Source organism: Pseudorca crassidens, chromosome 1 (assembly GCF_039906515.1).
Source record: "Pseudorca crassidens isolate mPseCra1 chromosome 1, mPseCra1.hap1, whole genome shotgun sequence".
Taxonomy (NCBI): domain Eukaryota; kingdom Metazoa; phylum Chordata; class Mammalia; order Artiodactyla; family Delphinidae; genus Pseudorca; species Pseudorca crassidens.
This window is the reverse complement of record NC_090296.1, coordinates 61,920,184-61,943,915: the sequence shown is the minus strand read 5'-3', so window position 1 is coordinate 61,943,915 and position 23,732 is coordinate 61,920,184. Positions and strand designations below refer to the sequence as shown.

The following is a 23,732-nucleotide window of genomic DNA, read 5'->3' as shown; positions in this document are numbered from 1 at the left end:
TATAGTTTTGGAACTAGACAGACCTGGGTTTTAAGTTTTCAATCTTCTATTTACTACCTACCCGGACCTGGGCAGAAGTTTCGTAATTATTTTTAAGCCGTGGTTTTCTTGTGTGTGGAATAGGGAGATGCTTCCTTTAGGAACATTTTGAAGGTTAGAGATTGTGTATGTAAAAGCCCTACTACAATACCTGAAACAGGAAATGAGTTTATTTAATATGGGTTTCACATACCAGAGTAATTATTTTCAGTAGTGTGGTGGTGATAATGGTTTTTATAGATGTTTATAAAAAAAATAGATTGTTGAAGTTTTTTACACGGCCTAGATAAGTGGTGGTTGTTGTCGTTGTTCTTCCATCCAGCTGTGAAAGGTAGGTCTACAAAAAAGTTTCAAAATTATTAAGAAACATAATTACTAGTATTTGAAACGGTTATTATTAGTTTTATAGGAAGCTTATTCTCTTCAGATATAATGTTCTCAATATCAGAAACTTGATTTAAGTAGTATAGTTTGTATTTACTATATTTATGTTTTGTAGAATAGAATGTAAAATCAATTAATATTCTTTTAGTGTAAAATCTAATTTTGTCTGTATTGAAATCCCAATTGCAATAAAAATCTTCAGACTAGTGATATCACACAATGTTCCTTTCCCTTTTGGCAAGTGTGAATTTAAGAATACATTTTTAATCTCCATTTTGCCATAGAAGGGTTAAAAAAAGAGCATATCGAGGTCTGCTTAAATTTACTATTTATCTCCATAGGACCTAACTTAATAGAGTACTGGTAGTTTCTTACACATGACCATCCAGAATATTTGAGAGAGTAGTTTTAGGACTACTGGAAGTGAGCCAACAAGGATTGATTCATTTCCAGAGGAAATGCTAAGGCTATCCTTAAAAGCATGATGGAGGTTATACTGTTTTAGAAAAAATTAATTTCTCTTTTTAAAAATAAGTTTACAAAATAAATGAGATTCTGGGTGTCTGTTTTTTAAGCTTCATGTGAATGATTCTGTCCTGACTCTTGGCCTCATTAAGAAAATGTAATGGAAAACCAAAAAAATTTTATAAGGGCAACTTAGTTTTCTAGCTGGTTATGAAGTTTTTTAAAAACTGTGTTTTGAGACTCATCATTTCTGATATGAGTAATTCACATTTATGAATTTATGCCATAAATATTTTTTACTTTTATTTTTTGACAGTTTTTAAAAAATACTTTATTTTGTAGAGCAGTTTTAGGCTCACGGCAAAATTGAACATGAAGTACAGAGTTCCCATTATACCCCTACTTCCTAACCCCACACAAGCACAGCTTCCCCCACTGTCAGCATCCCTCACTGGAGTGGTACCTTTGCTACAGTCGATGAACCTGCCCATATATTCTTAATAAGGGAAAAGTTTGGGAGGTAATAGGAGTCTTTCTTTATTTCTTTTTTTGTTTGTTTTTACTAAATTTAGAGTATTTTAGGTAGGTCAGTTCAGGCTACACTCTTACATGGAATTCTTACTACACCTTTGGTCCTTCATTTTATAAAAATGACAATTACTAAGAAGAATAAGCATGAAAAATGGTAAATTTCTTTTTTTAATAGGAGTACTTCTCCATTTCTATGCTATGATCCTCTCTTTATACAACTTGTGACTACTTCTTTGGTTTAAGGAAACTCAATTCTACTTTTAATAAGCTCTTTTAAATTTGTTTGTGGCCATGAAAATATAAATATATTTTTTTGAAATAGAAAAGTTGCTTGAATTTTTCAAAAGTTTTTTGCTTTAAGTTCTCCATTCTTAAGTTTCTGAGCTCTCTGATAAAAGTCCTCATCCATTTCTGGTTATGGCCCTTTCATGCCAGAGCACTTCCTGGAACACATAGTTACAACACAAATCTCAAAATAATATTATTGAATCTTAAATTTTCTAGAAATTTGAATTTCAGTGTATCATATTTAAGATGATTATTATGGTCTCCATAGTGGCTGCATTTGTCACCTTTAGCGTGATTACTGTAAAGTCCTGAGTGTGCATTGGCATTTTGTTGATTTTGTAGATCTGAATCAATTTACAGTGGTGTATAGACTGAATTTATGACCATTTACACAGTTGATTCAGGCTGACTGGCTGTTTGTAGAATAGGACTGATGTGACTACATTTACTCACTATTTTTGGTTATAAATAAATCTGGTAGTTAAAAATTTGGGGTTTAGTACATGTATGTAAGTGTGTTTTCATCAAAACAACCTATCGTATAAGACATTATTATCTTTTGGGAAGAAGTTTCGGATACAAATTTTCTTTGTGTTTTGCCTTTTCTGTTTTCTCTTGGGGAATGAAAAACAAATTTAGAACAAATCAGGCTATAAAATTTTGAAATTGGTTACATAGATTATTTCATAGTCTGAATGAATGATTGAATTAAAAATATTCTAATCTATAGCTTTTGGGTAAAAGTGATAATTTTTGTCAAATGGAATAATTGTGCTGATAAGATGTAAGGTAAAAGTAATTATTTTAGAAAATTCTATTTGGACTTTATTTTTTGAGTGATTTTTGTCTTCACATATTGAAACTTTTTGGTACTTTAAAATCAGGGTGCTAGTGGATGAAAAGTTAAAAGTGATCAGTTCACAATGATAAAATTATACTTGTATAGTTACTGAATATGTTAGTTTTTGCTAATTAAATATTTTTTAAATTAAAAATCATGTCCTTTTTAATAGTTTCACTGGTTGTACTTAAGGTAATTTGATGTACTGTAAAACATAGTAACATTCTTTGATTTTGAGCATTTCTAATATAGAAATATAATCCAAGTTAAACACAAAATACCTTATTTCCTTCCTTAATTAATATCCTGTTTTTTAAAGTTTTACCCCTTCTGTTCAGAATTTTCAGGTTAATGTTGATCCCTAACAGATTAGGATGGGTAGGGTTTATTTAGCCTTAGTTTCCTTAAACCAGCAACACACATTGGAGGAAATATGATAGGAAAAGCAGGACAAATACATCGTCCTGAAGGATTCAGGGTTGTATATAAATTCTAACATTTGGAATGTGGAATGTATAATATTCTGTATCCCTTCCACAGATTAAAATAAGTGTAGAGAATTTACAATTTGAAAAAATTCCCATTTTAAGTAGATGAGATGATTTCTGAATCTTCATCAAGAAACCAAATGTTGCAGAATTTGGAGTCACTGAAACCTTTTATTCAATTGCTTTTAAGAGTTCAAAGTTAAAAAAAAATAATGATTTCAGTTCAGCAAATCTGATTTTTTCCTTTCAGAAACGTTCATTGCCTATATTTTATAATCAACCCGTATATTTTAACACCAGGATAGTGCTGCATTAGTCCAGGTAAGAAGAGCAAAGACAAAACAAAAATTTTCATTAAAAAGGAAGTCCTTGATCTCCTGAGAATGCAGTAGAGACTAGCATCAGAGGCTTCCTCTGCATTTTTAATAGGCCATTGGTCTCTATTAGGTTCTATATTGGTCTTTCATTACCTTTTTCTTTTTTAAAAATCTCTGCCTCTCCCCAGAGTCACTTGAAACAAAAACATTATAATTTTTTCTCTTTTTTTACTTAGGCTTTTTTTGTCTCAGGTTTTCAATGCTGTTTTTAAAAGTTAAAAAATGCTACTAACAAGGAGCTGATGATGCTATGGTGCAACTAACAAGGCACACTAGTATAGTAGTCACAGCTGATTAATAAAATGAGAGTCCCTTCCTTTTCCTTTTGTTCCCTCCCCCCAAAACAAATGGTGAATTTGAATAAAACATACATCATTTGCATAGAAAGTTATGTAATGATGCCATATAGAGTATAATGATTTCCTAAAACCTTGTATTTAAAGTAACCTGAATTACAATGAGAGATAAACAGAATATTTACCCATCCCTTATGAGCTGCTGCTGATATGTAAATTTATTCTTCTACTTTGCACAAATATACTTTTGAGCTACTGCTTAAACACTTTGAGGTCCTTAGTCAAACAGTTTTAATGATGCCTCCAATATTATGAAAGTGTGACATTTGATGAATGTCTCATATAGTTTTGATATCTAGGCACATGTCAACAAAAAAAATTGAACATTGGTTTGTCATGCAACACCTAGATAATTTATAATTTTACTGTTTATATCCATCTTGACATTTTTTATCTGCCAAAGGCAGGTTTCATTTGGAATCTTAATCTGAGATTTATTTGGTGGATCTGGAAATCATAGCTAGGGTTCCCACAGGAAATGGTCCATCTACCAACAGATTAAATGGCAGTCCTGCAGTTGTTAGGGGAGCTCTGCATTTAACACACATGCATACTCATTCAGTCAGCACTGGGGAGAAAAATTAAAGTAGTAACCCAGGTTTAGGAACAATGTAGCTAAAAAGTCCCATATTTGCTGAATGACAAAGGGTTATATAGCAGCATTTCATTTTATTATTCGTGCTTGAATTTCTTGTTTGCTCTGTTGAGTCTGCTGACGAATACTAATAAATGCCTGCAACAATCCAGACGAGAGATGCCTGGCAACAAAGCTATGCGGTGGACCTCCCTGATCTTCTCCAGTTCACAACCTGACCTTTTGAAAAATTGGCTGGGCTAAGCCGCAGAATTTGGGTGTAATGGTTATTGTTAACTCCAGCTTTAGGATTTATTAATTTGTGTGATCAAGACTTACCTATACTTCAAAGTTTCAAAAGACCAAATACAATCATCCATCCATTAGAACTAACATTGTGTTTCAGTGATTTCCACTTGGTATCTGACTGGTGATTCTTCTGTTTTGTTTTCCAAATCTAAAAATGTTCTTAAGTAAAATGAAAGGCACATATAAAGAAATAGGTTTTTTTCCTCTCTTTACAATTGTTATTGGAAAAGTTACCTTCCATAAATGGTTTATGGAATTGTTGAATTCATAGATAATTAGTATGTGTTCATACTTAGTAATCAAAAGAATATATAATTATGAAACCTGTTTTACTTGCAGTGGTAGAAATTTAAGACTTACCTAGTTGATTCATATTTTTAATTACCTTATATAAATTATTCTTATAACAGGAAAATTGAAAAGGTTAGAAATATATAGTAAGTAGCCAAATAGTTCATATCACTGGGGAAAAAAGAGAATAAAGAGTACCGTTGTGCTAGTTAATCTAATTTTAAGATAGTTTTCACAATCATTTTAGCTTAAATGATATTTGCAATGGTTTAAATAGGGTGATATAATTTTTACAAAACGTTAATTTATGCAATATGTTCATAAGTTAGGCAGTGTAAGGTTTAGGCAATTACACTATTATACTGTGTTCATGGCCTTCATTTGATGAAAGACGTTAAAATTTAGAAGCTGAAACATTACAGCAGAACAGTTCTTGCACAGAAGTGTGTTGAATGAATATTGATATGTTCATGACTATTTCAGACTTGAAACAAAAACTTATAAAAATTTGGTGTAGTACTACCACTTTAGTTTTTTTTAATAATAAAACAAATAACAAAATTCCAGTAAAGTGATTTCTGTGACTAGTCAGTGGATAATTTGTAACATGGTACACTAAGCCTTTGAATTGTCTTAATCACAGATGAAATAACCTCACCAGTTCTTTTTGACATGTTTGTTTAGGGATACAACCATGTATGGGAATGTAAAGGATATAGTTTATTTTGAATTCATGTCCAAATGAATAAATTATTGACATTCACAGGTTTCATGATTTTCCAGGTTAACAAAGCTTTATCAAGCCTTATTTCAAAATCTTATAGCTATATCAAGGCTCTCCCCCATCACATGTTTTTGACTTCCCCTCAATATATATAATACACCTTATCAGAATCACATAAAACTCTGTATCTTTGCTTTTCAACGTAACAGCCAACGGCTACATGTAGTTTTGGATGCTTGAAATGTGAGCAATGAGAATACAGAACAATGAAAATGAAAGTTATAGTACTTTTTTTCTTCTTCTTATGGCTGGTCAAGCTGAAAAATAAATTGAAAACCCCCTGAGAGAGAGTATACAGTATCCAGGTAACAAGTTTGCATATTTTAAGCCAAGGATCCAAAAGTTACCTGATTTCTTGTGACTCCTAAATTAGAATCTCTGTAGGATAAGTACCTGTGATCTACTAGCTATGATCCTGATCATATCTAATATCATGTGCCAATATGGTAGTGTTCAAATTATGTTACAGAAACATGTTATTTAAATTTCTTATTTTCCTGCCATGGGATTGAATTTACAGAAATATACTCTTAGTTTTCTTTCTATGAGGTTGAATTTTCTTTCAGGATCTTTCTCTAATGTCAGGATTTCTGAATTTTGAAGTTCTGTTACTTTTGTAACTTATTAGTTTTATAATCTTATACAAACTTTATTAAACCATTATGTATTAACTACAAGTTTTAACCTTAAGTATTTTCTCTTTTTTGTATGTTTTTCATTGAACAAAGTAGCATTTTATTTATTTTCCATGTTCATGTCTTCTGTTCTTTTAATAAGAAAATTTTTTCTTACTATATTTTATTTATTCTTATTACATTTTAATAAGAAAGTCTTACTTTTAGCTAAGTAGATTCTTGCAAATAATAATAGCTAACATTTATTGAGTGGTATTGTGTACTGACACTTTTCCAAGAGATTATATAATTTAAATAATTTAATACTCATAATAACCTTTTGAGGTAGGTGCTTTTATTATGTGCTTTTTACTGATAGGGAAATTGATGAGAGGTTTAGTAATTTGGTAAAGGTCATACAGCTGTGTGGTAGAGCCAGAATTCAAACTTTGCAGTCAGTCTTCAGAGCCCATGCACTGTGGTTCTGCTTGGAAACTCTAAATACACCAGTATTCTACTTGGAAGGTCTAAACTTTGCTCTTGTACTCACTCATATTAAGTGGAACCACTATGATATGGCAGAAGTTTCTGATGTCCTCCTTTTATGTTTGGGGAGAGAAAAGCCCATATATGCATCTGTGTGGAAAACTAACTGTCCCACACACATAAAGGAAGCAAATAGTCGGAAATATTTAGTAAAGGGAAAAAAATATTTATACACACATACAGATAGATAATCTATGTGTAACTCAGTTAAGGAATTGGTTAGGAGCCACTAGCTGATGCTGTGTTGAAACTAATGTTTGTTTAGAAAAATTCTTAACCATTGAAAAAAAGACATTTGTTTAAAATGTGGGACTACTATAGTACTTCCATCATGAAATCAAATTTACACTTATTTAATAGCAAAAAGTGTCATATCATTTTGATGTTTTTACATAATGTAGTGATAGACAATATACAAAAGAAGCAATAAATATGAGGTTTTTGTTCTTTTTATATTTATAAAATCAGATGCTATGATATAAGTAATAACCTTTCCAAAAAAAGAAAAGATAGAGTGTAAAGAAGTGGTGACCAATTATGTTAGCAAGTGTCAGAGAGCACATTAACAAATTGCTTCCTTTATGGTTCATTTTAGATACAAGTGCCCCTGAGTAGCACCTGCATCTGAAGGAGAGAGATCCATTTATTCAAATGTACCTGCCTATAGCACCTCCATTCCTCTTTCTCTTTCTGCCACTGAGCTCTCAGGTACCTGAGATGTTGCTATTCTGAGTAACCCCTGTAGGATCCCTAGAGACAATTCTAGCTCAACCACTCTGAAGAAACAGCTCTGTAAACAGTATTGACCCCACAGGGGACCATCAAATCCATTTACACAGATACCAGTTGTCACAAACTATTTACAAAGCCAGACAGAACAAAATTCCCCAGCCTCTAAGAATCCCTATTTGATTCTAGCCACCTCCTCACTTCTATATAGTAGTTGTGAAATAACAGTTATTTTTGGCCATGAGTTATGATTTCTTGGGTAGCATCAATTTAACTGAGTATATTCAATTAATTCAATTCAGTCAGTTTAACTGACATTAATGTATAATTATCTGGAGAATTGAACTCAAAAGGGATCCTAAAGCTTTCTTTACTAGGTTAGGAAATAGTATAATGCTGTTAATTTTCTAGACTAAGGAACTGAGAATTTAGTAGCAACGCTAACGTTGGGATAGTTGACAATAGTAATACCTCCAGGAGTAAAGGGAGAATTTGTTAGATCTTGAAAATGATCCATTGGAAACAGTATGAAAGTCACTAGGGAGATACAGGGTCTTCAAAGCATATAATACAGCTGGCCTAGGCACATGTATTAAGTATTAGGATTCTAAAAAGTCTTTACTAAATTTACCCACTTTGCCCAGATGAATAAACTGTCTCTAACAGTAGCAGTAGGTGGCATTTGAGGAATAGTGAGTAATAATCTTCCATAACATCATTTTCAAATGGTCACAGGATAGGTTTAAATGGCAGTGATAGCATTAAATAATAATAGCAAAAATTGGGGAATATATTTGGTTTGAAGTGGTTAAAATTCTTATGTCCAAATAATGCAGTGTGCCTGCAGAAGAGCAAATAAATAAAGGGATTGATAGTTGTCATAAAAAATTTCCTGTTATTTGAGAAAAGAAAGTTAGATTTCATTGAATTATGAAGAAGAGATTAATAACTTATTCTATAAGTTCCTATGGAGAAATGAATTTAAATAGTATTAATTCTGTTAGTCATAATGATGGAACAATTAACAATGACATTGATTCAACACTGAAGCAAATTACTAAAGAAAGTTACAGAGTTTCCATTTCAAACCATATGAGAGAGATAGAGAACAATCAATAGAATAGTTTTAGTTTAAACTTTCATCTGCTTAGAGATGAATTTGAATCAGAAGTGAATTGTTCTTTAAAACATTTATCTTATCTTTCTATTCGAATAGTGTATGAAACAGACCTATAACTTCACTTTTTGTTGCATTTTATTGGTATATTTCTAATGCAATTTTCTTTCAAGTGATGGGGTAATACAACATCTCAACTAAAGCTTTTAGTGGCATCATCCTGTTATCACTTGACAAAAGTCCTTCTTCTGGGACTGGAGTTTAGGAAAAATAATTGAAGACTGAGTTAGAGTAACTAAATACTATTGTATTCTCTTAGTTGGAGGAGGTACTAACTCAGAAATTGAATTTAAGTTGAGCTGTGAATAAGATAAAGAAAATTTGGTAAAATGAAGTGTGATACAGCAGTATCTTAAAATTTGACTTGAAAAGTCGAAGTGTTTCATGCCAGCAACTTACTCAAATGTTTCAGAAAAAATTATGTATGTGTAGGTAGACAGACATAGAATAAATAATAAAGCAAGCATGGTAAAATGTTAACATTGAGGAATCTGGATGAAGGGTGTATAGTAATTCTTTGTACTATTTTTGCAACTTTTTTATAAGACTGGAATTATTTCAAAGTAAAAAGATAGAAAGAAATGACTGTTAACTAACATCAGTCAGCTTTCTCATCTGGCTCTGTCTTCTTTAGCATGTTTATGCAGTCAGTGAAGTCTTTTGCATTTGTCTTTCATTTCTCCTCTCCATTTCTTGCCATTTTTCTGAATGACTTCAGTTTCTTGAAAGATGGCACTCCCTGTACCCTGATACCTTGATTTCCTCCTCTCCAAGTACCTTCATCATCAATCTATTTAATCAACACATTCCCAGGTCTACCACATCTTGGAATTCGTCTTTACAGTGTTACTCATTTTACAAGTTTTCACTCCTCAACTATAGCATCTTGTCCTTCCAGAACAACAAATGTCTTTGTGTTTTTCCTAAAGCTATTTCTTCTCTTCTGTGCTCATTCTTCCTGTTGTCTTATTCTTATAGTCTGTCAACTTTCTCTTTACTTCACCAAGCTCAAACTCTTTGACAGTTCATTACTTTGCATATTTCTGCTTGTCCTGTTTTGGAACAAATGCCTTTGTGAAATCTTCCGTAGTCTTCCAGTAGAGTGTCCAAAAAACAGACCGGAAGGAAAATTTTATAAATCAGCTTTGTTTACTCTAAAGTAAAATTAAATTCTCAGTGGAAGAGTATGGATAGTTGTAGAGCAGGTTCCAAATATCTGGTGAACAGTTTCAGTTAGGAATCTAAAAGCTTTTGCTACAGAGCAAGGATAGAAACATCCAGAAATGGAGCCAAATCATACAGTATGAATTCTTCAAAAATATTAAACATTTAACATTAAAATCCAGAAGTGTGTTAGAACTTGATGAGTTTATTTTGATAATACTTCAGGGGGTTATAATTAGTAGGATACCGGAGGGATCAGTAAAGAGCCTCTTATTGGGAAGGTTCCATGTCTGCTCTCAGTTTGGAGAATATACTGCAGTCACAGGATAAAAGACAGTGATTTACCAAGAGTTCAGGGATCATGAAATTTGACATTAGGTAAGCTGAAGTGAGAAAGAGAGCTGTAAATCTAGTAACCAAATAACAATATAGTTATCAGGGATGGGGTAAAGTAAGCACTCACAGGTTAGAAATAAAAAACTGAAGGAAGAGAGATGCTGCACTAGACCCAGAAATAGAGAGTTGAAAACATGGGACAAGTTGCAGATAATGGTAAGTTTGGTCTCAAAAACAGGTCACAGAGTCAAGACTTAAGATTCTGAAGCAATTGATAAGGTGTTGTCATGGGGAACTGGGGGCTTTTTCTAGCTGGCAATGCTCCTTGGCTTATCCTTTTACCTTTTGGAGAATCTTTGTACCTCATAAACTGGAGAATAGCATAGAGCCTAATAGTTATCTTCTGATATGCCCCTGGAGACAACTTTTGTTATTTTGATACTGTTTTCCATAACTATTTATAATTTTCTTTCTTTGAATTGCCTATAAAGTTATATGTTAGTGTTAAAAAAGCATGGCCTGTTAATGATAGTGGTATTCCTTAGTGTCCATTTATAAAATTTTATAATACCTCATTCAGATTTGGGGGGCACTAATACCAGCCTATTCTAGAAAAGTAGCATGATGAATATCTAAAGCAAATTAAGTGTTTGTTTTGTTTTGTTTTGTTTTTTGCGGTACGCGGGCCTCTCACTGTTGTGGCCTCTCCCGTTGCGGAGCACGGGACGCGCAGGCTCAGCGGCCATGGCTCAGGGGCCCAGCCACTCCGCGGCATGTGGGATCTTCCCGGACCGGGGCACGAACCCGTGTCCCCTGCATCGGCAGGCGGACTCTCAACCACTGCACCACCAGGGAAGCCCAAATTAAGTGTTTTGAAATGTCAAGAATCAACAAATAATATTCAGATACCTATATTTGTTAAAGTTTAAAACAAAATATAATGAAATTTCATAGATACATCACAGTATGTAATTATGATAGCACTTTCTCCCAGTTTATTCCCACAAACACGGGGAAATAGAGAGTAATTGACCAAAAATGAATGGTTTCTGATCTAGCATTCAGCCACCAATAAGATAATGTCCAGGACTTGGAGTTTATGACTGGCTCTACCTAATTTCAGCATATATGTAAGCAAAGAATTTCTTCTTAAAGAATGAGTACCTTATTTATGTTTCCCATTTGTTTTTACTCTAAAACTACTCTTCTTCTGCCTCAAAGGGATTTTAAGTTTGTCAAGTTAAAGAAGGCACCATCAACAAGTAGGTGAGATTCATGAGATTCACCTGCTTTTAAAAGTTGAAGAATTATTTCTGTTGGAAATAATAAAAGTCCTAGTTACAATCAGTATTTGTGCCTGTTGATCTGATTTACTGGTTAAAGGAGTTTGTTTTGTGTACTTGCTTGTGTGTCATTTTCTCCCCAGAATTTCACTGTAACATCAGATATATACTCTTCCTTTGAAATAGCTATTATTTACTAGTTACTGCTTAAAATAACTAATATTTATGAGATAGCCAGGCATTACAAAATATACTGTAGTGTATAATACATATCTGATAAAATGGAAGTTAAAAATAATTCTCCTTATATTATTTCCATTTTTATATGATGATGATTACAAAAATAATAGCTAACACTTATTGATGTGCCAAACACTAGGCTAGGCACTTTGCATTCGTTAATTCTTAATTCAGTTAATCCTTACAACAACTCAAGTAAGTACTGTTATGTGTCCATTTTGCAAACCAGAATCTGAGGTATGGAAGGGTAAAGTAATTTCCCCAAAGTTATGTGCTTGGCAAAACCAGAATTTTAACTCAGTCCAATACCCAAATTCCATGCACATTATCATTTCACTGTAATCAGTTAACTTATTGCATCCTATTTTTCAAAATCTAGCAAAGAAAAGTTAATGTAGAAAATAATAACCTCTAAGTCAGTGGTTCCCACCCTTGATTGTATACTGGAATCATGTGATCACTCCCAGAGATTTTGGTTTAATTAGTAGAAGATGTGGCCTGAGCTTGAGGATTTTTAAAAACTCCTCAGCTGATGTGCACTTAAGGTTGTAAACCACTGTCCTAAATGCCCACTGACTGTGGAAATGGAAATATTTGTGGCAAAATCACCCTGTACATGTTTGTCTGATAACAATAGGAGTAAGGTTAGTAAGTGCATATTTAAAGCTGTGAGAGCTCTTATTTCCACAAAAATATTCATTTGATTGATTTAATATGTAACGATGGTGTTTCATATCTCATGTTTTTGTTTTGTTTTAAATGCAGACGTAACCCATGGTTATCTTGAACAAGAGACCATGGGGAGAAACAAAAGTACACAGCCAGATGAGCAACTGCCTGTGAATTCTAAGGGAAGCATGCATCAGAAATCCAATGAATTAGTTAATGAAGCTACATGTGAGGGCATAGAATCGCCAGAGCAGAGATCAAGGAATTTTCAAGTCATCAGTCCTCGTCTAGGTGATGAGACAGCTTACTGCACTACAGAAAAGTCCAAGTGAGTGCTAGCAGCCTTAGATTTAGAAAGTAAGAATTGGGAGAACTCTTCCTTCCTTCCTCCCTCTCTCTGTCCCTCCCTTTCTTCTTTTTTATGTGGCCTAAATTTGACATATCATTAACTTATTAGAATTTGAGGAATCTAATACTAGAGTTTTCTACTATTTTCATTACATTAATATAATGTGTCTAAATCACTGAGTGAAAAAGCACAAGGTGAGTTTGAATGAAGGTCATGAGGTTTTATATTATTTTGTTGAATATTATTTTAAGTGACCTTTCATTAAGGATCTGGAAATAGCTACTAAGTTGATATTAGATGGGATATTATTCATCAGAGCTATAACCTGGCAGCTCCAAGACAAAATAAGCCCAAAGATATGATTTGATTTTGGTCAGCGCTGTTCTTCATTTAAATGAATTTGAATGCTTTTAGAAGGGTTATCTACTCTCCCATTTACCTTCCTTATTATTTTACATTCTGTAGTTTCTACCCATTCACTTTATGTAGCTACCTATTTCATGAAGGGATTTGAATTTTGACACCTGTGACTTTTACCTATGGGAGAAAAGCACTTTGGTAATTAGTCATGTACTATGAAAATACTGCTAAATTTAAAGATTCTCAATGACTAATATAATTTATAACTATATTGAAATATAAATATTATGTTTTCAGTCTAGACAAAAATCATATTTTATGGAATACTTTTTAACGGAGTTTTACATAGGAATAGCTATTTCTATTTACTTAAAAATTATGAAATAACTATATTAGTGAATATTAATATATAATGAAGTGGATATATTAATATGTTCCACTTTCTTGGCAATCAGTTATATTCTTATCAAAGTGTAGTTTGGAGTACATTTTTGGGGAGTAGGGGTGAATGAAGAGGTGATAAACTTTATAACCACGTGGGAAAAGTAAATAATAGAGATTAGGCTAAAGTCATCTCTTTTCCCTTCCCTTCCTTTATAGTACTTGCTAACAAGTTAACATTGTTCTCAAATAGCATACACATTGTAAAAAAATTTTTTTTGCTTAAAGGTTACAGGAATAGGTTTTCATTTTTAATGTTGCGAATTTAATAATGAAAATATGATATTCCGTCAATTATAATGAAAAAATATTTATTGTTCCTATTTTCAGAAAAGTAAGAAATGTATCTAGAGTCCTGACAAGAAGTACAAATTGAATTAATATTCACAAGCCCTTAAAAACTGCGTTCTTTAAGTATACTGAACATGAATCTCTAGACATTACTAAATACTTTTCACAGATTTAGCTCTCCCTGTGAAATTGATATATTAGCACCTCTGTGATGTATTGTATATTAGCACCTCTATGAAACTGCAATGTTTAGTCTTTTTCATCCATAGTATTTTCTTAACAGTGCATAACAAGGAAAAATTTAAATTAAGTAACTTTACATACTTAACTGTTAAAATTAAATGTTTCCCCCATTTGAAGTGTAAAATGTATAGATCCTATATAGTTGAAATTATATGTATATTGTTTTAATAGTTTTCTTTATTACAGCATTATGGAACATAGAAATAATGATTTGCATTACAAATGTATGATTCCTTGTCAAGTTACTTCAGACTTAAATAAAGAGGAGACAATAGGATTGCTTCTCAAAGAATTGGACATTCTCAAAGCAAGCAATAAAAAGGTACAATATAGGAAGTCTGATGATTGTACAGTATACTTTTAGCTATTGACCTTCTAAGTTTGCTTTGTCACTCATCATAATTCAGTTTTATTGTGTACTTTAATCCTTTAACAGTAGCTTTATGCTGTTGCCATACCATGCCATTCACGGTATGATTGAGTTGAGACATGAGCTGTGAAAAGCAATTTCTTTGGTTTCCTGCCTTGGTGGCTTGCAATATCACTTCCTTTTTCATAGATCTGTGGTACCTAAAAAATTCAAATTTTACTTCATTGGTTTCATGTTACTTTCTTAACTTTTTTTTCTTTTTTTTAGTAGGATCTGTGCCCTGTATTTCATCTCAATAATATATGTAAACTTTAAAGTAGCAAGGCTTGGAAATATTGTCATTTACCTTGTGTTATCTTATACTGCTACATTTTGTCCAATCCAATTTGTCATGTCATGTTTTATCTTTTCTGACTCTTTTTCTAGTTACATTCCTTTGAGCTTTAAATAATGTTCGTTTTCTATGCCTGCCTTCTTTTTTTTTAACCTCTACATACTTTTCTGATTCTAATATTCTAGTTGTTTGACCTAATCAAACTGAAGCATGATGTTAAGAATGTTGATCATGTCTGACGGAAAACAGCATAAATGACATAAACGGAGGGAGAAATTAAAAAGAAAACATTTGGAGGGATCCTGTATGAAAGTCTGAGATATTTTCTGTATTTTCATTTACCAGCTGTTTATTACATGCCAATTATGAGCCAGGTGCCAATGCCAATTTAAATGGAATATGATGGCATAGCATTCTCAAAGGGAGATTTGTATCAAATATTAAGATTATTATCTTAATTAATTTTGTTTCAAAATATTAGAATTACTAAGAGAAGCTATAATTTGTGCTACCCATTATTTTATTATGATAGTCCCTTCCAAGTCTTTTGCTTTAAGACAAAAGAATGGATCAGATTGCTTTTTGCTGCAGTAGTTATTTTTAATAATAATGTTCTTCCTTCTTTAATTTCATTTGTCTATACACACACATAAAATTAAGTATATATTAAAATGTTTTTATAATTTCTATGTCATTTCAGGTAATTATTATTTTATAAAATATCTTAAAACCTTAAATTTTTTTTCCCCTAGAGTTATGTATTCAGTAAGTTAATACAGTTATTCTATAAGGGTCTAGAGAAAAGCAAAAATTATCTTTGGGATTAATTATATTTGTTCAAGAAATTTATTAGTAAGAATCTATGTTTATTTCAATGTGTTTTAGCTTCAAGAAAAACTGACTAAAGAAGATGAAGAACAGAGAAAACTAAAGCTTAAACTGGAACTCCAAGAAAAAGCAACAGAAGCTCAAATTGCTGAAAAAACAGCAGGTATAGTAGATCAGTATTAACATACGGCATTCAAAATCATATACAAGGTTATTATCTGATGTGGCTTGGTGAATAGTAGCAAACTCGCTTATTTGTCAAAGGAGGGAAAGCTCTGTCTTCTTTCTTTCTTTTTTTTTTTGCCTGCTTAGAAAATAGGTGGCTTTAACATCCTGGTACTGGTATTAGTGAGAGCTTTACCTGTATTCATACTGATTTGGGCATTAAATTCATTGTTAACACCATGTCAATCCAATCACAAAAAGGTTGTTTGTTTTGTTGGAAGGGCCTGAACAAACAAGGGGAAATAATGATTACCAGTGCCTCTACCTTTCAACCAGCAGTTCACATACCACTTATTGTTTTAGCTTGTTGAGAGGAAATACTTCTCCTTTGTATGAAGATAGTCATATATTCATTGCCAGTGAAAACCTACATTCGATTCAAAAATCTGTTTTGTGCAGTTCATTAATTTTCATCTGATGACGTGGATGATGATGAAGATAATGTTTGCCCTGAAAAGATCTTTCCCTGAAGATAATGTTTTCTGGTAAAAGGTTGCCAGAGTTTAAGATTATAAATGAATGCCTGAAATGTTTTGGAGTCTGTCTTCATTCACAGGTCATGGCAAGGAGAAAATTTGTAAAATGTATCTGTGATGTGTTACAGATATGATCAGGTGATTCTCAGTTGTCTCTGATGGACTCTGTCTCTCCCTCTCTACAGTTTATATATTATCCCTGTGACTCTCTTCCTCACACTGTTTTAGTGTGTTAAGAAAAGAGATATTTCATAGAATAGTAGAAATTAGCATTCAGAGGCATTTTATAGATCCCTTATTTTAACATTTTTATATCAATTGGAATGCTTTTAAAAAGTAATTGTATTTTGTGATTAGTTTGAAGTTATAATCATACTTTATAAATCACTTAACCTGGGACTTTGCTGGTGGCACAGTGGTTAAAAATCCATCTGCCAACGCAGAGGACACTGGTTCAAGCCCTGGTCCAGGACGATCCCACATGCCTGGGAGCAACTAAGCCTGTGTGCCACAACTACTGAGCCTGTGCTCTAGAGCCCACGAGCCACAACTACTGAGCCCGCGAGCCACAACTACTGAAGCCTGTGTGCCACAACCACTGAAGTCTGTGCTCCTCAACAAGAGAAGCCACTGCAATGAGAAGCCCACACACACCAATGAAAAGTAGCCCCCACTCGCCTCAACCAGAGAAAGCCCACTTGCTGCAAGGAAGACCCAACGCGGCCATACATACATACATAAAAAATTAAAAAAAATAATAAACCACTTAACGTGGTTGCATATGAAAGAATTCTGGTGTTTTAGGTCAGAGAAATGATTAACAGATACTGTCTGTCTTCAAAATATTACTGTGCAAAGTAGAACATCACCATGAAAATATAACTATATAAATAAGATGATCATAAATAAATAACTCCAGCCAAATACCAGATGGTTGTTTTTCTATTATGTTAAACTACTATGAATTTTTTGTTTCTTTTTTAGTGGGGAAATATGAGAGTAATATATTTTAAGGAAAATTAACAGTATGTTAAAAATGAATAATTCAAATATAAATTTAGAACAATTTAGAAGTTTCTTGGCTTTTTATAATCAAATATGTATACTAATCGCTGAAATGGTATTACAAGAAGTACATTTGTTTTAAGGTGTTTGCATTATAATTTAACTTTGTATGTGTCTTAACAGATGTATTTTAATAAGATTTAGGCCATTGTGATTTATTGTAAATCATGAATTCATATATCTGCGTAGCTCATTTATCTCTTGGAGGGGAAAGAACATTAAGCATTAATATTTACTCTTTAAGCTTTTGTGTAATATAGCTAATCATATACTTTACATATTAACTTATTGGTATATATTTAAGGGTTTCCCTATTACTAAACAGTATGAATCACTCATGCATAAAATGGAAAGAATTTGATTGCTTTATGATTCTTGTTAACATCGAATTCTTCTCATTAATGACAAAATACTATTTCAATAAATGTTGAATGTTTGAAAGATGTTTAGGATATTTTTATAGCTTCCTAAATTGATGAAAATAGTAGTGCTATATAGTTTCTCTGGAGCTAAGCAATCCTAAAGAAACATGTCCAACCATTTAGTTACAAAAATGGCTCAAGGACTTCCCTGGTGATGCAGTGGTTAAGAATCCACCTGCCAATTCAGGGGACACGGGTTTGAGCCCTAGTCTGGGAAGATTCCACATGCCGCGGAGCAACGAGGCCCATGTGCCACAACTACTGAGCCTGCACTCTAGAGCCCGTGAGCCACAACTACTGAGCCCATGTGCCACAGCTACTGAAGCCCGCATGCCTAGAGCCTGTGCTTCACAACAAGAGAAGCCACCACAATGAGAAGCCCGCGCACCGCGACGAAGAGTAACCCCCACTCGCCGCAGCTAGAGAAAGCCTGGTGCAGCAACGAAGACTCAATGCAGCCAAAAATAAATAAATTTAAAAAAAAGAAAAAAATGACTCAAAATTTAAATCCCCTAAGTTTTTTAAAGTATAAATTTTCAAAATGTATCTTTACTTTTTAATGTTTTAGTTCTATCTTATTAAAAAACTTGAAGATATTTTACTTTTAACCTTAGAATTATTATTATAATACGTCAAAAGAAAAAAGCTGGATTGTTTAAGAAATCCATTGGTTTGAAACTACAGGAAATTTATAAACTGACTCTTGGTAACGCTTGAACTTTTTCATATTTTCTCATTATACATGAATTTTTTTAAAGTTTATCTTAGAAAAGCTAATCTTGAAAAAGCTTATCTCCTACCTGATCAGTAGTAAGTGCAATCAAAAAGCTAAACACAATAACAAAAAAAAGTATGTTACTACCCTCATAGAAAGAGGAACATTATGGTACTATGAGTACATGTGATAAATGTTTTATTTAGTCATATGAAAGAACAAAGAATCCACACAAGCATGGATATTTGTTTCTATCACTGCTCATTTTTATATTCAAAATAAACATGTATTTGCTAAAGTATATTACAAATGTGCATACACATACAAGTATTATAGTATACTTAAGCAGAATATAAAATGTTTTAAAAGTCAAAATATTCCACATTAAAAGAAATACATGCTAAAACATCTGAACATTGGAAATTGCAAATAGGATACAAAAATGTATGTCTATAGGTTTTTCAAATAAACTGTTAATTAAAATATGAGGTATTCTAAGGAAATAGCCATTTTCTTTGAGTATATTAAATGTAAAGATTTATATATATATAAGAATATTCATATCAGTATAAGTTATGATAGCAATAGAATTAGAATCAATCGAATAATAAGGCAATGGTTAAATAAATTCAGGTATCTTTATGGTATGAGACATTGTTCAGTAATTTAAAAACGTTTTTAAAGAATATTTAATGATATGAAAAAACTTTATGAATTAAAGTTAAGTGAAAGAAGTAGGGGGAAGCTGTATTTATAATTTTTGTTAAAAAACTATATACACATGTATATAATATAAAATGAGAGTCAAACTTTAATAGTGTTAATGGGTGTATAAATGCTTCAATTAACAGGATTTTTTCTGCCTTTTCAGGTTTTCTGCAGTGATTTAGTATTAGAAAAAGTAATGTTACTTTTAAAAGATGTGATTTTGTTTTAAGTTACTTGCTCACTAATCTTAAAATAATTCCTGTGATAGGTTCGACACATAAAGATTACATAAACCAACATCTTATGAAATCCATGTGATGGCTTTGATCAGATCTTGCCATTTTACCTGTGCCACTTTTCTTGTCCTTCAGATTTCTCCCTTTTTTACTTTTATGTCTTTATTATGTAACTTATGTATATGTTAGTCCAACTTGTCTCCCCAGCTGATTGTATAATTTATAAGAATAAGAATCTTGTATAATCAAAACCGCATAAAACAAAATGTTCCCAGTACTTTGTGAGACAGGTTGAAACAATGGGAAGACTATAAGCCTTGGAATCAGATGGACTAAGGTTCAAGTCAGTCTTGACACTTAATACCGACCATGTGCCTTTGGGCAAGTTACTTAGCCTCTCCAGGTTTACTTCCTCCCATGTAAGATGTAAATATTAACTAATTTACCAGATTATTTTAAGGATTAGAGACAAGGTATAGAGGCACCTAGGATATAACTGGTACTCAGTGAATTATAGCTAATATTAATATTTGATTATTTTTATCTTTATGAAATTCTTAAATCTTTCAGATTTATGCTAATATATTTCAGAAGTCATGAAAAATTTTTTGTTCTGTTTAACTTTTAATTTAAGTTCATAGTTCACTGTTAATTTTAAAAGGGAAATAAACAGAAAAGTGAAAGAAAAAAGTTTGAAACAAAGGATTGGATGATGAGAAAAATTACCATTGAGATATATATATTTATTAGCATTTATTACATTTTCCTTAAACATGAATCTGAAATAAAAGAAATGAGATGCACAGAATTTGGGTTTTAATCTAATATATACCTATGATAAACCTTCATGTAGACTATTACAACAGCATTTCCTTTGTTTCTCTGTTAGTTTTACGTAATGTGAATACTATCATTATAGTGTGATCTCATGAGAGTTGGAAACTCCATTGTGTCCTACATCATGATAAAATCTCAAATGGTTGACCTTTTTACCTTCCCCTACTTTTTTGACATCACCATCATCATCATCACCACCATCGATACTGTTTTTATTAGGTGCTTAATAGGGACTATGCTAACTTCTTTAAAAATTAAAGAAATATTTATTGAGGGGTTTTTATGTACTAGGCACTGTGCTAGGCACTGAATATGCATCAGCAAATAAAACAGATTTGGTATTTCAAACATGTCTTTTTGTTTGCAGTCACTTCTCATTCATAATACTCATTGTAGTAGATAGTGGTTAAATTCTTAGACTTTGGATTCAAACCTTTGTTCTAATCTTTCTACTGTTTATCATGTGTAAATGACAGCCTCACTAAGATTTGGTTAAAACCTACCTTATGGTTTGGTGACGTTTAAGTGAGATAATGTTTGTGAAGTACTTAACCCATTAGAAAGCACTCAGTAAATGGTAATTATGATGATAAGGTGATGATGTCACCATCGTGTTTTCTCAAGACTTCTTGATCTAATAGGGGGCATATCAAAGTGTAACTAACATAAATAACTATCTCATAGCTACTTATATATGGTTTTGTTTCACAAAGAATTGATATGTATTCCTTGTTAAAAATATATTTTATTTACTTCATCTTATCCACACAGGTTTTAGTTTTCCTTGACTTTCAGAATTAACCTTATTTAGAAAGTTTGAAAATATGAAAAAAAATTATACATCTCTACAAAAAAGAAAATAAAGGAATTTGATAAGTAGATCTTATGTTTTAACTCATTAAATTATATATGTGGATAATATGATTTGTAAATTATTGACATGTATGACTTTCAGATACTAGGGCATGTTTTAGAGAAGCACAACTGAAACATTGTCTCTGTTCTTTAGGTAAATGTCTTTTCTCATCTAAATAAAATGATTAAACCATAAATACTTCAAAAATTCTTTTATTTAAATTAAGTTTGACAGTGAGAGATAGTATTGTATGACCTGATCTGAATCCATTTAATTTAATCACTCTTAGGTGAGTGACGTGGTTATAACTTTTAAAAATAATTTGTTTAATTAAGCCTTTCTTTTTTCTGAAACAGTCTCAGTGGGCATTGTCTAGTGTTTAATGTCTCTTAATTTTTATTAATCTATTGCATTTACAGTATACAGATGTGTAAATTTTTACACAAGAGTATTTATTTAAATAGTTTGTTATCTTGTGATATTTATATTTCTTTAAAAGCTTTATATTTCTATTTCTTAAATGCTCACTTTAGAGTCTCTGCTCTATATGTTAGTTATTTTTCTTTCTTGCATGTCATCCATTAAAGATTAGCTGTGGAAGCTTGGAGCATGGAGAGATTATGAATGACAGAACAACTCCTGTAGAATAATAATCAGATTTTGGTATTTAATGCTGTTTGACTTTTGCAGACACATTTCTTATTAACCTTTGGTACAAAGAGAAATCCACGTTCCTGATATCTCATGGAGAAGATGAATTTGAGATCCTCTTCCAATTAAACTGAAATAAGGCCAATATTGGGTTTTAGTCAAAAGAACTCCTTAGTTCTTTAAGTCTTATATTTATATAAATCAATCAATCTATCTATCTATCTATTTATCTTAGTTACATTTTACATATAATTCAGTGGTTACATAATTTGCTTAGTTAGCATACTGTACTGATTCTGCAAGCGTTTAATCTGCTTTTTCTCTTTAAACATAGATTCTTCCCTGGGCACCCATATTTAGACTGACTTGTAAATAAAAAAAATATTGTTAGGCCCTTCTTATTACAGAGAATGTTCTTTTATTTTTGGTAGAGACGAGATGAGTTTAATGTTATTGTCCAAAGCATCAGAACATAGAATCCCTGAAACGTATAACTTAAGTTTTTCTATTCAGGTTAACATGTAAATGTTAAAAGCATAGGTATGTAATCTACTCTTATAGCAAATATATTAAGACATCCCAACTAATTAACATGGAAAAATAAAAATTATTATGTAATAGAAAATATTTACATTGTTCTCTTATAAAAAAAGAAATCTGTTACCATATATCATATCTCAAATGATGCTGACCATATAATGATTAAGAAGAACAAGAGTCAGTTCTATATATCAGAAAAACAGAAAATAACGTAATACTTGCTTTTAAGAAATAATGCACAATGGAATACCATTTTTTTGTATATAAATGGGCATTAATAAAATATGTTAGTCTTTAACACTTAAATGGCATAACAGTATTAATATAATGGAGCATTACATGTATCTATCTATCTATATATTTTTTTTAATTTCGAAGGAAAAAGGATTTCAAGAATATAGCTAGTCATTTCAGATAAAAACAAAAAGTCCCATCTCTGTGAAATACAGCAGTTACAAATATTGATAGGTAGAATGCTGATTATATTATTATCTTTGGCTGTAGAATCCTATGAGTATGAAAATTATAATGAGTGCCAGGTCAAATAATGCTTACAGGTAGAGTATGGCCAGTTTTGTAACATGAGATCACATTATAATGATAGTATTCACATTATGTAAAAACTAACAGGGAAGCAAAGGAAATGCTGTTGTCACGGTCTACATGGTTTATCATAGGTATATATTAGATTAAAACCCAAATTCTGTGCATCCCATTTCTTTTATTTCAGATTCACGTTTAAGTAAAATGTAATAAATGCTAATAAATATATATATATATCTCTCAATGGTAATTTTTCTCATCATCCAATCCTTCTTTTCAAACATTTTTGTTTCACTTTTCTGTTTATTTCCCTTTTAAAATCTATTAACAGTGAACTATGAATTTAAATTAAAAGCTAAACAGAACAAAAATCTTTTCAAGGGCTTCCCTGGTGGTACAGTGGTTGAGAATCCGCCTGGTGATGCAGGGGACACGGGTTCGTGCCCCAGTCCGGGAAGATCCCACATGCTGCAGAGCGGTTGGGCCCGTGAGCCATGGCCGCTGAGCCTGCACGTCCGGAGCCTGTGCTTCTCAATGGGAGACACCACAACAGTGAGAAGCCCACGTACTGCAAAAAAAAAAAAAAAAAAAAATCTTTTCATGACTTCTGACATCAAAGGTTTAAGAATTTCATAAAGATAAAAAATAATCAAATATTAATATTAGCTACAATTCACTGAGTACCAGTTATATCCTAGGTGCTTCTATACATTGTCTCTAATCCTTAAAATAATCTGGTATATTAGTTAATATTTAC

At 32.0% G+C, this 23,732-nt stretch overlaps 1 protein-coding gene across 6 annotated transcripts in view; it reads left to right on the top strand.

Annotated features, from left to right (window-relative positions):
• MIPOL1 (mirror-image polydactyly 1) overlaps positions 1 to 23,732 on the top strand; it is a 300,807-nt gene that overhangs the window by 57,348 nt on the left and 219,727 nt on the right. For 4 of the 6 annotated variants that reach the window (XM_067737280.1, XM_067737271.1, XM_067737272.1 and 1 more), the window contains 3 exons: positions 12,582 to 12,813; positions 14,341 to 14,491; positions 15,759 to 15,864. In XM_067737280.1, the coding sequence (XP_067593381.1) occupies positions 12,582 to 12,813; positions 14,341 to 14,491; positions 15,759 to 15,864 (489 nt within the window). The remainder of the gene's footprint in view (positions 1 to 12,581; positions 12,814 to 14,340; positions 14,492 to 15,758; positions 15,865 to 23,732) is intronic. The other 2 variants (XM_067737281.1, XM_067737276.1) reach the window with 1 other exon arrangement.